The sequence below is a fragment of the Microtus pennsylvanicus genome, chromosome 2 (genome assembly GCF_037038515.1).
Source record: "Microtus pennsylvanicus isolate mMicPen1 chromosome 2, mMicPen1.hap1, whole genome shotgun sequence".
Lineage (NCBI taxonomy): Eukaryota > Metazoa > Chordata > Mammalia > Rodentia > Cricetidae > Microtus > Microtus pennsylvanicus.
This window is the reverse complement of record NC_134580.1, coordinates 127,566,086-127,578,688: the sequence shown is the minus strand read 5'-3', so window position 1 is coordinate 127,578,688 and position 12,603 is coordinate 127,566,086. Positions and strand designations below refer to the sequence as shown.

The 12,603-nt window shown below is 52.7% G+C and overlaps 1 protein-coding gene across 2 annotated transcripts; it reads right to left on the bottom strand.

Moving 5' to 3' along the window:
• Positions 1–3,683: 3,683 nt before the first annotated feature.
• Tcf15 (transcription factor 15) lies at positions 3,684–9,363 on the bottom strand. Of its 2 annotated transcripts, none has more exons than XM_075963873.1 (2): positions 8,789–9,363; positions 3,684–4,074 (listed from the first exon to the last, which is right to left on the bottom strand). In XM_075963873.1, the coding sequence occupies exons 1-2, from the start codon at positions 9,299–9,301 to the stop codon at positions 4,000–4,002; spliced, it is 588 nt and encodes a 195-aa protein (XP_075819988.1). In that variant the 5' UTR covers positions 9,302–9,363; the 3' UTR covers positions 3,684–3,999. The 2 variants fall into 2 exon arrangements, with proteins under 2 accessions (XP_075819988.1, XP_075819987.1); XM_075963872.1 differs by lacking the exon at positions 3,684–4,074 and adding an exon at positions 7,453–7,721.
• Between the last annotated feature and the right edge of the window lie 3,240 nt (positions 9,364–12,603).

The window sequence follows — 12,603 nt, the reverse complement described above, 5'->3', positions numbered from 1 at the left end:
CCTCTGCCTCCTGAGTGCTGGGATTAAAGGCGTGCACAACCACCGCCCAGCTAGAAGACTTAATGCTTAATCGGAGGTTGTTCTTTTACCTAACTGTAGCAAACTCAAATTACCTCTAAGTTTCTTTTTCTTTTCTTTTCTTTTCTTCCTTCCCTTCCTTCCTTCCTTCCTTCCTTCCTTCCTTCCTTCCTTCCTTCCTTCCTTCATTACTTTTTTTTTCATTTGTGACATGATCTGTCTATAAGGCTGGTCTTGATTTGTGATCCTCCTCTTCATGGCTGTTGGAAACTCTTTTGTTGCATTTATTTATTTTTTTAATTTTGGGGTGCTGGAGATTAAACCCAGGGCCTCATGAATGGGAGGCATGTGCTCTATGACTGAGCTCTAATTTCAGATCTATCTTAATTTAACCCAATAGGACACAATCAAGGAACCATATATGGATAAGAATCCATGTTCTAAGCCTTGTTCAGTTTCAAATGCTAAGTGATCCTGGCCCACCACTGTTTCTATCTAGGCTCAGTTTCCGGCGGTTATGAGTTATTTTATTTTTTTTCCAAGACAGGGTTTCTCTCTGTAGCCCTGGTGATCCTAGAACCTGCTCTTTAAACCAGGTTAGGCCTTCAACTCCTCTGAGTTCTCCTGCCTTTGCCTCCTGAGTGCTGGGGTTAAAGGTGTGTGCCACCACTGGCTGGCAGGCTCTGAGTCATTCTGAGGGCTTTCCAGTTGCAACCTGTGGCATGGCAAAGAGGGAGTCCTGGATTACTGGGGCCAGGTCTCTCTGGGAAGCCTCTGGCTGGTTGCTTGTCTGGCTATCATTTCCTCATTGTGTAGTGAACACTGAGAACATTCTCATAGTGATGTGGGAGGGGGATGACCATGCTGCCATCATTAGGATCAAAGTGGCCTGGTTCCAGTTAGCTGTCAGGGCAAGTTTGGGGGGAAGTGTGAGCTCCATTAAGAAAATGACCCTCAGAGGTCTTGGTTTACAGCTATGCTTCTCCCGAGATGCGTGTTAGCCTAGCCTTGCAGCTCACAAAGACTGGTAGACATTAACTGTCCATTGCCTAGAAAAACAACAAGCCACAAATGGTAGACCAGTTCGCAGCTATGGAAGGTGTGCCGGCTCCTGGAACATCAAGGGTTCTGTGAAAACATAAGGACTATACTGCGAGGAGAAAAATCTAGAGTGTGCAAAATTCTGTTATTATTGTGCAAAGTAAGGCAAGTCACAGATGTGCACATAAACAATACTCCCCCAGACACACACCTGTACATAACCTGCCTACTGTACACATAGATCAAGACCCAGCTTAGCAGTTACTGCCTTGGGGCTGGTGGCTGGGGGAGAAGGAGGGGAAGACCACTGATTGTCACGATTGGGAGACAACTTTTTCACCTGTGCACTCTGGAGCTGATATCCATGTCTCCAGCACCTGCATGTCCACGGGTGCAAGTGGGTGGTGAGAATTTACTGCATTGACTTGTAAAGTACTTCACTTGAGAGCGTGAACTTGGTAGCTGTGGGCAACTGTACATGTGTGTGCACCAGACTCTCCAGGACTGCAGGACAAGCTGCCATTGTCTTTGGGATGGATGATGCTTCTAGAGCCATGAAGAACTTGAACTCTTATGATAAAGATGAGTGGAGAAACCTATATTTATTGTTTTCTGCAGAGCTAGAAACCAGAACAGGACATTCCAGGAAGAACCAGCAGGGAAACTTTTCATCACTCTTGTCTTGTGGGGATGGGGAGCTGAGGGACGTGTGTGCCTTTTCTTCCTTACTATTTGATGCAATGGGAGTTGATTGCTCACTGCCCCAGAGCTCTTTAAAAAACATTGCACAAAGCAAAACACTCCCTTTTCTCTTCTTCCTTCTAGGGCCTGTTAAGAGATTGGGAAGGCCCAGATGGGTCAAGCAGCATTTCCCGGGTCACCCAGCAAATCTGGTGGCAGAAGTGGGCTTCCAGCCCAGAGCACCCAAGTGTCTGCGTTGCCCCCCTCCCAGGTTTCCTGCCATTGACAAGGTCATAGTCCTCTTCCTGTGGCTTTGCCAGAGGCTGCGGTACCTGGAGCAGGGTAGGCGCAGGGAGAGCAATGTGCTTTCCTAATTAGCTCCCGGAGGGGAAGTGTGGGCGCTCTGGGACACAGGACAGGCGAGACCAGTGTCCCTGGACACGGGAACTGAGGGAGAGGGCGTGGGGTAGGTCTCCTGGGCAGCAGGGCCCCTAGGGGCCCCTCCTCCTTCATGTCCCATGCTAATAGGAGTGAGTGTGGGGCTGCACCACTGGTTCCAGCCTGTATGACAAGGGGCAGACAGTTCTGGTCCCCCTGTCGACCCTGTTTTGTCTACAGAGGACTGGGTGAGTTAGGCTTGATCCTGTGGACACTGACACAGCTGGCTTTGGCTACTGTCTTCTCAGCTGCCAGAGGATCAGAGCACATGGCGTGGGAGCCAGCAGTCAGTAAACATTTGAAACGTGCTTGCTAAATAAGAGCGTAACAGAGGTGTGTGAGTGTCCCTGGCCAAGAGAAGGGCGGCTGCCTGGTTGGTCCTGCTTCTCCAAGTCTTCCTCCTTGCTTGCTCTGAGCTTCACTGATCCTGGCCTCGTAGGCAACTAGGCTGAGCCAGAGACCAGAACCTCTGACTTCCCTGGACTCTAGTGGCCAGGCTGTCTGTGCCCTATTCTCAGATGAATTTGCAAAGGGGCTGCTGGCCCACTACCCAGAGAGGGAAGGATTGCTTTGCTCCTCCCTTTTGTTACATTTTATTTTGTGTGTATGCGCTTGTGGAGGTCAAAGGACAACTTGTGGGGGGGGGGGGCTGTTCTTTCCTGCCACCGTGTGGGTTTCAAACGTTGTCAAGCTTGGTGGCAAGTTTGTTTTTGTTTTCCAAGACAGACTTTCTCTGTAGCTTTGAAGCCTGTCCTGGCACTAGCTCTTGTAGACCAAACTGGCCTCAAACTCATAGAATTCACAGAGATCCACCTGCTTCTGCCTCCTGAGTTCTGGGATTAAAGGTGTACATACCACTGCATGGCTCTGTGGCAAGGTTTTTTGTTTGTTTGTTTGTTTGTTTTTTCTGGCTGAGCCATCTCAATGGCCCCTGCTTTGGATTTTAAAAGCAGACAGACCTCAAGGTGTCATCTGTCATATACCAGTTTCCAAAACTAAGACGTTACCAGGTAAGATTCTGCCTTCTGCACTTGAGGTCAACCATGCGGGCTGGGTGGCGTGTGTGTCACACTAAGACACACAGAAGGCATCATAAGCAGCTAGCAGAAGAATGGGACCTTTTCCTAACTGACCCAGACAGCAGCAAGCTCTACTGAGGGGCAGGCAGGCATCACAAAAACCCCGTGATAGGAAGCCTGAAGAGAGACTGGTGGAGGCAGACTCCACCACAAGCCTCCTAGTAGCTTCTGAATTTGAACCATGGTTCTATTCCTTACTCGAAAATAAATAAAATGTGGATTTCTTTGGTCACTACCCAAAGGTGTTCATAACAAAGAACCAAGAGAAGGCTGGGAGGAAAGTCTGCCTATAGCTTCCCATCCACGGTGAGATGCCTTTGCCACAGCTATGACAATCTTAAGTCCTAGAGAGGGGTCTGTCCCATTGTCCACATTCCTCCCCTTACTTAGCTAGGATACACATCATTTATTTAAAAATACCTTTATTTTAACCCCACCAATTCTCTCATATATCACATTCACACGTAGACACACACTCACGCACACACACACACACACTCTTCCAAAAATAGTCTTTGGTGTTCTGAACTTTCTGCCTTGTCCCTGACCAGCTAGGCCTGGATGGTTAGATGGGTCCTCATGGCTCTCCAGGCTGGGCCCTTTGTCCAGGCTTTGTCCTCTGGTCCCTACACAAAGGAGTGGTTTGGGCTTCTGGAATCTTCTCCCCTGTCCAATGAGGGGTTGGCTCCTGGCCTCTTTCTCTGGAGTCCTTCTTTGAAGCAAACACTGCAGGGACCCAGGCTCATCGCCGAGGCCCTCGGAGGGGGGCTACACCCCTCATTTTCAAGCAGCTGCCCCCAAGGTCACGACGGTTACCCTGCAGGAGAGAAAGAGGGGTCAGGAATGGGTTGGGAACTAACTACGTGCCCAGCAACAGAGGCTTGATAAAGTCCAGCCACACAGTAAGTTCTCTGTTGAAAAGGCAGAAGAAACTCTGGGCTGTCAGGGAGCCTCATGGGGTGAGACAGTGTTTAGGGACAACAGCAGGGGCTGAGGGGAGCAAATGCCACTTACGGAGGCAAGTATGTGTGTGAGCATTGCTAAAGGGTGCCCCTGACACCCCTCTGGGGAGGGGCACCCCTCCTTTACAACAGCTTACTTACCCACTCCTTTCCCACCCGAAGGTCTTTTGCCTAAGAAGTCTAATACATGCTGGGTGTGTCGGCATGTGCCTGGAAGCCCAGAGGCATGCCAGCCTGGTCTACATAGTGAGTTCCAAACCGGACAGAACATAATGAGGCCTGTCTCAAAAAACAGAAATGAAAACAAAACCTCCAGACTGAATACATATATATATAATACACACATCTGTATGTGGGGGGCAGGAGGTGCTGGGGACTGAATTTAGGATCTTGCACATGCCAAGTAGGTTCTCTATCACTGAACTACACTCCAAAGCCATACGATTTTCACACAGTGTAAAGCGTATTTTACATTAGAGGGCAAGGAAAGCCCCCTGGCAGTTCTAGGTGCTGCCTGTGAAGTAGGTGTGTGTATGTGTGTGCATGCGCGTGCCCAACCACTGTTTAGGCCACCCTCAAAATCAGACAGGGTTCTGGCCTCCTTGCCTCCACCCACGGTCTCTCCTGTGCAGAGAGCATACCCTTGGCAGTGGTTTGACAAGAAGATATCTCTATGATTGCTTCCCACTTGCTACTGTCTGGGACATTCCCTGGAGTAAAGCAAGGAGGGAGGCAATGTTTGCCTTTGCTGCCCTGTCAGGCCTGGAGCCCACGAAGTGGCAGAAAACAGCATTCTTCCAGCCTGGGGCTGGGGCCTGCAGGTGCCAATCAGTGCCTCTTCAAGCTAAAGGTGGCAGTCCCTGAAGCCACCAGTTCTTCAGGCTTGCCCCTCACACCAAGGTGCTCAGGCTGGCCATAGGCTAGACCCTCACTGAGAACAAGAGAGCTCACGGTCCTGGTTCTGTCTCCCTGCTTTCTGACAGTATGTAGTTCTGTAGCCTGGGTTGATCTTGAACTCCATCTGCTCCAGCCGTCCTTCATCTGAGGGCTGGGGTTACAAGCCCATGCCTAGCGTTCCTTCTTTTGAGGATTCCAGTCCAGAGACACCAGCTGTTTGTTAAGAGCTACGGAGCACCCCACTGCCTGTCAAGCTGCCCCACTTCCAGGCCCCATATAGAATGGAATATCGCACACAGTAAGTGCTCCGTTGGTTGGGAGTGGCTGAGTTGGTAGTGACCTCAGCTCATCTAGAGACCCAGTGGACCATCTGCAAGCTCTGCCTCTGCTGCCTCCTGCCTCTGCCCCAGCGCAGGTTGGGGCAGATCCATCCAGATGTGAGCCCAGCCTCCCTGGAGGCTCTCCGGGCCCAGGGACAGCATGTTCATTCACAGGCAGGGCTATTTTGAGGCCTGAGGCCATGGTCCCAGCAGAGCCTGGGGCTTGGGCTTCTCAGACAGACTCTGGCAGGAGAAGCTGAGAAGGGTGGATGGGGCAGGGAGAGGGAGGCTAGGGGACAGAACCCTCCTCCCCTTCACCCTTAGGTCCTCAGAGACAAGGAACACCACCTCCCACCCTAAGTCTGGAGGTCAATGCAGAGAACTGGGTTCCGTGGGAATGCTGGGACAGTTCACCCTCCTGAACCTCAGTTTCTTCATCTGTGGAATGGACGCCCCCAGGTACTGTGTCCACTGCCAAGAACCCCAGGAAGAGGTTTAATCAGGTCCAGAGTGATAACTGATGCTATAACACGGATGCCCTGCCAGACGGAGCCTCAGTTTCCTCACCTGCAGCAGGGTGTTACTTTACAGGGTAAACAAGCTAACAGAGGAGACATACACCAACAAGTAAAGCTTTTTTTGTGTGTGTGGTACTGGGGATGGAACCGAAGGCCTCGTCGGTGGCAGACAAGTGTTTTATTTCTGAGCTATGGGTCCAGTCTTGTTTTTACCTTTCAAGACAGGGTCTCACTAAGCTGCCCTGCAGGTAAGCCTTACACCTGGGATCTTCTGCCTCAGCCTTCTGGGTAGCGTGGGTTGCAATGAGTCACCACACCCACCAAGGAGAGCTCAGTACAGAAGAACACAGTGAGCGGTCAATAAACATTCAGAGTATGATGACCACGTCCTCTAGGGGCACCTCCTGCACCTTGTCAGTCCTCTGCTACTGAACTGGGCACACCAACAATATGGACCAGCTTCACAAAAGGACCCTGTCCGGCTCTACTCCCATTGACAGAAGGAAAAACAAGGAAGAGATATGAACCCACCTTCCCCTTGGTACTGCTACCACAGAGGTAGTCTTAGCTCATCCCGAGCAGGAAGGGGATGCAGGGGACTGTGTCCATGGCGACCCCCAACCCCAGACCATCCAGGATCAGAGGGGTAGAAGTGGCTAAGGAAGGAGTGGGGTCGGGGGACCTTGGAGTTTCTTAACCTCAGAGCTCAGGAGTGTGCAGGGACTCACCCAAACACCTAGAATGTTCCAGACAAGTCCTGGAGGGGCTAGCACTGGCAAGAATCACCCCCCTGGCCTATTCCCTGAGGAGCCTGTGCGGCTGAGCATGGCTTCTACGACCAAATTTGGTTGGGTTCTTGATCCCACAGACAGATCCCAAGGCAGCAGTCAGTCTTAGGCCAGTCACTGTGAACCATAGGACAGTCCCCCGAGTGCTACAAAGGAGCCCCCATTCTGACTGCTGTGGTCGTGGGCACAGCACCTTCTCGGCAGCCTGCAGGCACCGTCCCTCCTGCTGTTACCTTTCCTACTTTCCAGTTAGCCAGGCCAGAGTGTCAATCCCGCCCTACCGCTCCTGGGCACCTCAGGAAAGGCAGCCTTGTCCTAGCCGGTGGGGTTGGCCACAGGGCTCCCTCTGCTCCTTAAGGGACTTCAATGAAGAGTGTCCAGCACACCGTGACGGTTACCTCCGCCTTTAACATCTTCCCACTTCTTTCTCTACAGCAGGGGTTCTCTACCAGTGGGTCTCAACCCCTTGGGGGGGGGCAATGACCCTTTTACAAGGGTCATGTATCAGATATCCTGCACAAGAGACGTTTACATTGCAGTTCATAACAGTAGCAAAAGGACAGTTACAAAGTAGCAACGACATGACCTCATGGTTGGAGGGGGGGTCACCACAACAGGAGGAACTGTCTTAAAGGACCGCAGCATTAGGAAGGTTGAGAACCACTGCCTTAGACCATGACTGCAAACCCCAGGTCCTGCCACGCACGCTCTAAAACACCCTTTCCAACCCTTCATCCCTGTGCCCGCCTGTTTCCACACATCTTTTAGAGATTTAGCATAGCTCTTTAGCCTCACTCTGGGGCTGGGCTTCTCCTGGGCTCTCAAAGTCCCATCAAACCATAATAACCTTATCTTCATCCTCCTTTCTGCCCCTGATGCTGTTCTGAGAGCCCCTGCCTGGAAGGCAGGAACCACGTCTGCTTCTCTGGGTACATTCTCCAGCTGCTGGGTGGTGGTTAAGGGAAGCTGACCCCGATGCCTATAAAGGAATGGTGTGTCCAGCTAGCCTTTCATCCCAGGTGTACATCTGAAGGCCCAGCTCTGACTTCCCTCCCCAGCCTGGGGTACTGACAGGGACCCTCCAAAGAGTACCTACCAGTCAGGGGTTAAAAAGACTCACTCAGAGAAGCTGAGGCATTTGCCGGCTGGGAAGACATTGGGAATTTGAGCCAGAGGGCTGGTCTGAAGCTAGGCCACTGAGGCCTTCCCAGGGTGGAGCTATGAGAACCAGTGTGCTGGGCTGAAGGGGACTGAATACAACCCCCATGATCTTTCTCTCACTGACCGTGGAAAGTAAGGTAAGACTCTCTGAGCTTCACTTTCTCCAGATGTAAACAGTAGCTGTTGACTTAAGTCACACAGGTAGGCTTCCTCGCTGTAAAACAAGCCCAGGATGGAAAGGGTGGGAGCCTGAGGGGCCAATCAGGCCTGGGCAGTTTTGGCTAGGAGGCCCCAGAGACTTCTGTGGCTCCCCAGTCTCTTAACTTAGAGACAAGCAGACAATGGTGTCCCTTCCTAATCCTATATCCTTCTGGGGCTGGGCACTCTTCAAGGACCCTTTCCTATACACACGTGTCGGGACCTCAGGCTCTGGAGTAGAGACGTCCCCATTTTCTTCTCAGTCTCCTACTGCTGGGTCAAGCCTTAGGATCTGGATCTGGAACAGTTTATTAGGGACGATGTTAGCTCAGAGTGATGCCTGCCTAGTAAGCCCAGAGCCTGCTTCCTGTAAGTGTGGGCAGTGCCCTTATTTGAAGCGCCTCAGGGATAACTGAGGGAACAACCAGCTACCTGCCCAGAGGGCGAGCATCAGGCAAAGAGGAAGGTCACAGAATGCGGGCACTTCTCAAGGTGCAACTAAGTCAGACCGGAGCTTACTGGGCTCACTGTAAGCTTTCTGTTTGTGGGTTAAGCAAGAGGCTCTGCTGCACTTTAATTCTAGGGCATGAGAAACCGCCACCACCGCTGCTCCGAGGTCGCTTCCAAGGGGGTCCCGCCCCCCCCAACCCTGATGATCCGGCTGCAGCAGGCGTGCTGTGCACTCACCCCTTTGCGCTGGTTGCTGAGACAGAAGGTGCAGATGGAGCGCGGCTGACGGCCGTCGGCGGCGGGGACCGCGCTCTTGCCACCGCCCGCCGCGCGGAAACACGGCTGCCCGTCGTCGGCCGAGTCTCCCAGCAGCAGCACGTTGGCCAGGTGCGCGATGTAGCTGGACGCCAGACGCAGTGTCTCGATCTTGGATAGCTTTCGGTCCACCGGCTCGGTTGGAATGAGCGTGCGCAGGGCGGTGAAGGCCGTGTTCACGCTCTGTGTGCGGTCCCGCTCTCGTGCGTTGGCCGCCTGTCGCTGCCGCACCACCACCACCGGGCCCGCGCCGCTGCTTGCCCGTCGCCCGCCCCCGGGACCCGGGCCGCGCCGCCCTGCCTCCAGCCCTTCGCAGCATCCGAACGACTGGTCCGACGCGTCGCTCTCGCTGCGGTTCTCCTCGTCCTCGCTCAGCAGCCGCACGTCCGGATACAGCACGTGCGCGCCGACCGGGCGCAGCAGCGCGAACGCCATGGGCGCCCGGCCGCGGGCCTCCGCGCGCCTATTTCCCCGAGCCGCCGCCCCCGCAGTGCGCTCCCGCGCGCTCCCACGGACCGGCCGGTCGCCGCCTTATAGCCAGGGGAGGAGCCAATCACGAGGCGGTCCCGGCTTGGCTAAAGGGACGCTCCCCCCACCGTCCCGCCCCACCACGCCCCGGCCAATGACGAGGCTCCTGCTTCTGGGTCCCCCAAGTTGAAAGTGGTCCCGAACTCTTGGCCCTTCTCTAATGCTCTGGTCTTGAGATGGCCAGGGGTGCAGATCCGGACTTCTGGGAGAGGGCTGTCAGGTCCCTGTTAGTTTGGCCCGTTTACTCCTTCCCATTGTAAGACTAGTCCCGTGCTCAAAATCCAGTATCCTAGCAACTCCGGTGTACCGTTAGAACTGCGGCCAGGGGCTTTGAACTAAGAGTTTCTCAGACTAGGCTATGCTCCATCCAGCAGTTCTAATGTGTCCCAGGAAGCTGCATTTTTTACGAGCTCACAAGCGTACACAGTGATGCCGGAGCTGTCAGAGGGGAACGAAGACACCTCTCTTGCTGACAAACTTTTTTCTTTTCTTTTCCTCTTTCCAGTAGGCTGATTTTGTGTCAACTTACACAAGCTAGAGTCATCAGAGAGGAGAGAGCCTCAGCTGAGGAAATGCCTCCATGAGATCCAACTATAAAAGTATTTTCTCAGTTAGTGATCAAAGGGAGGGGCAGCCATGGTGCGTGATACCATCCCTGGGCAGGCGGTCCTGGGTTCAGTAAGAAGGCAGGCGAGCAGGCCAGGGGAAGTAAGCCAATAAGCAGCTCCCCTCCACCGCCTCTACATCAGCTCCTACCTCGGGGATCCTACCCTATTTGAGTTCCTGTCCTGACTTCCTTCAGTGATGAGCAGCAATGTGGAAGTGTAAGCCAAATAAGCTCTTTCCTCCCCAACTTGCTTTTTGGTCATAGTGTTTCATTGCAACAATAGAAACCCTGATTAAGATGCCCCCTTCCCAGCAAAACGCCCAAGTTCGGTTCAGTCACTTTATTATTCAGCAGGGCTCTACTATTTGTCGGGCATGGCTTTAGTTGGAAGATAAAGATCGGAACAAAGTCAACTTTGCCTTCTCAGACCCTGGTGGCTGGCGGAGTCAACAGGACAGCTAAAGTTGCAGAACAGTGCCTACGGGGGGCGGATCTGACTTCACTGCTCTTGGAATCCCCTGTCAATGCCGCCCCTCCCACTTCTTTCAGAATTTCAGGCTGCAGCCTGGGTCTTCTCTTCAGAGAACCTGGGAAGAACAACTGAGTAGATGATGGCCACTGGGGTCCTCATGTCAGGCATACCTGCTTCTCAGTGCCATCCCAGAACTGGTAAAAATCAGCATCCACTTGGCCTTGAAAATACCGTTATTTTCCTCTCAAAGGGTGATTAGAACTGCAGAGAGCGCAAGGCATCTAGGAGCTTTTTGGTTTTCTGAAAGACCCCTTTCCCGCTCCAAGGGCTGTGTTTCTCCAGCCCCTGATCTAGCACAGAAGGGGCCCAGGATTGAGCCGCTGGGAGAGGAAACCCTTCAGTCTTCAGAGCCCAAGGTCTGTAGGGATAGTCTGTCCCCACACCTGGTCTCCCCACCCCCACACCATTTGACCGTGACCCAGCCAGGCTGGGCTGTAGTGAGGAGCCTCTTCGGGCCCCTCCCCACGGGGCCAGCCGCGTACGCAGCTCCAGTGCTCCAGCCGCGGCTGCTTCCTGAGACCATGAATTATTACTGACCCGGAGATTTCCTTCCCTGTCTGCGCCTCCTCACAGGGGCTCCCTGCTCCCTTCACTTTCGCTTTCTCCCGGTTTTCCCCCTCCCCTCTGCTCCTGACCCTCTGGAGGCTTGGAATTCCTGTCCAGCCCCCTCCCAATTCCAGATCCAAACAGGAGAAGCCTGAGAGGCAGGAGGGGCCCCGCCTCCGAAGACTCATTCATTCAGTTGCTCTTTGGGCAGGTTTGGACACAAGGGACCTTGGAAGTAAAATAAAACCATGAATGAGACCGAGTGGCTGGCTGCAGCAGAGGAAAGAGAGCTGTAAACAAAGAATTTCAGGACAATATGATCAGAGCCAGCCAGGGGCTGGCATCAAAGAAATCTGGCTTTAGTTCAAGGCCAGCAGCTTCTTGGGGTCTCATTTTTGCTGCCCTGGAAAATGGAGTTAATAATATCTCACATTCTTAGAGCCAGTGATAGTCCCTAGATCCTATGCCAAGAAATCAGAGCATACAGTGGATACCAGAAGGGAGTTTATATTATTTTGCCTATGACTTGTAAGGACCAAGTGATATCTGCTCTTCCAAGACTTGTCCCCAGGAGTGGACCAGAGCTTCTGCTGGTTCTTGGCCCATCTATGTGAGAGCCTCAGCTCCTTTAGCCCTGGTCCCTCACGCTGCTTCAGCCACCCTGGCTTTTCTGTCCATTCCCAGAGCCCATCTCTGAAAATACCGCTGTCTCCAGACATACCTGTAAATGCTCCCCTCACTTTCTCCAAATCTCATCTCTGTCAGAGGCCTTCTCTGACTGCTCACCTGCCGGTACCCCAACCCTTCCTGACCACCTTATCTTTGGAGGTTATGAAAATCCTCCAAAGCGATATTAACTGTCGCTGACGGGTGGTGTTGATTGTTGACTTGACAAAGTCTAGAATCACTAGGACCTCTGAGGATGCCTGTGACCATCTTTCTTAATTGGGTATACTGAAGTGTGAAGGCCCTGAATGTGAGTGACATCATTTCATGGGCTGGGCTCTGGACCAATGAAAAGGAGGGATATGAGCACTAGCAAACATCTGCCCCCTCCCCCGCTCTCTGCTTCTTTATTACAGACACAATGAGATAGGCTGCTCAAATTCCTGTTATTCCCCTACAGTGACCGCCAGTTAGCTTGAACAGTAAGCTGAAATCAACCCTTTTCCCCTTAAGCTGCCTTCTTAGGGTAATTTTGTCATAGCAATGGGAAGACACAGCAACAGCAGTGCTGTGTATTTGGCAGCTGTGGAAGCTGGGAAGGCAGCTGTAAACACCTTCTCCCACACTGTCTCTGCTGGAATAAAACCTCCATAGGAGAAGGACTTTGCAGATTTTGCTCATTATACTTCCTGCCCACTGCTGTCTCAGGATGACCACTCTTCGCATTTTTATAGGCAGAGAAACTGAGGTTCATAAAGGAAGAATAGGTGACTTACCAGGGATCAACCGTCCAGCCAGAGCAAGAGCTCAAGCCGGTCTGACTCCAGAGCCCTCCTTCTACTTTGCCTGGCATCTGAA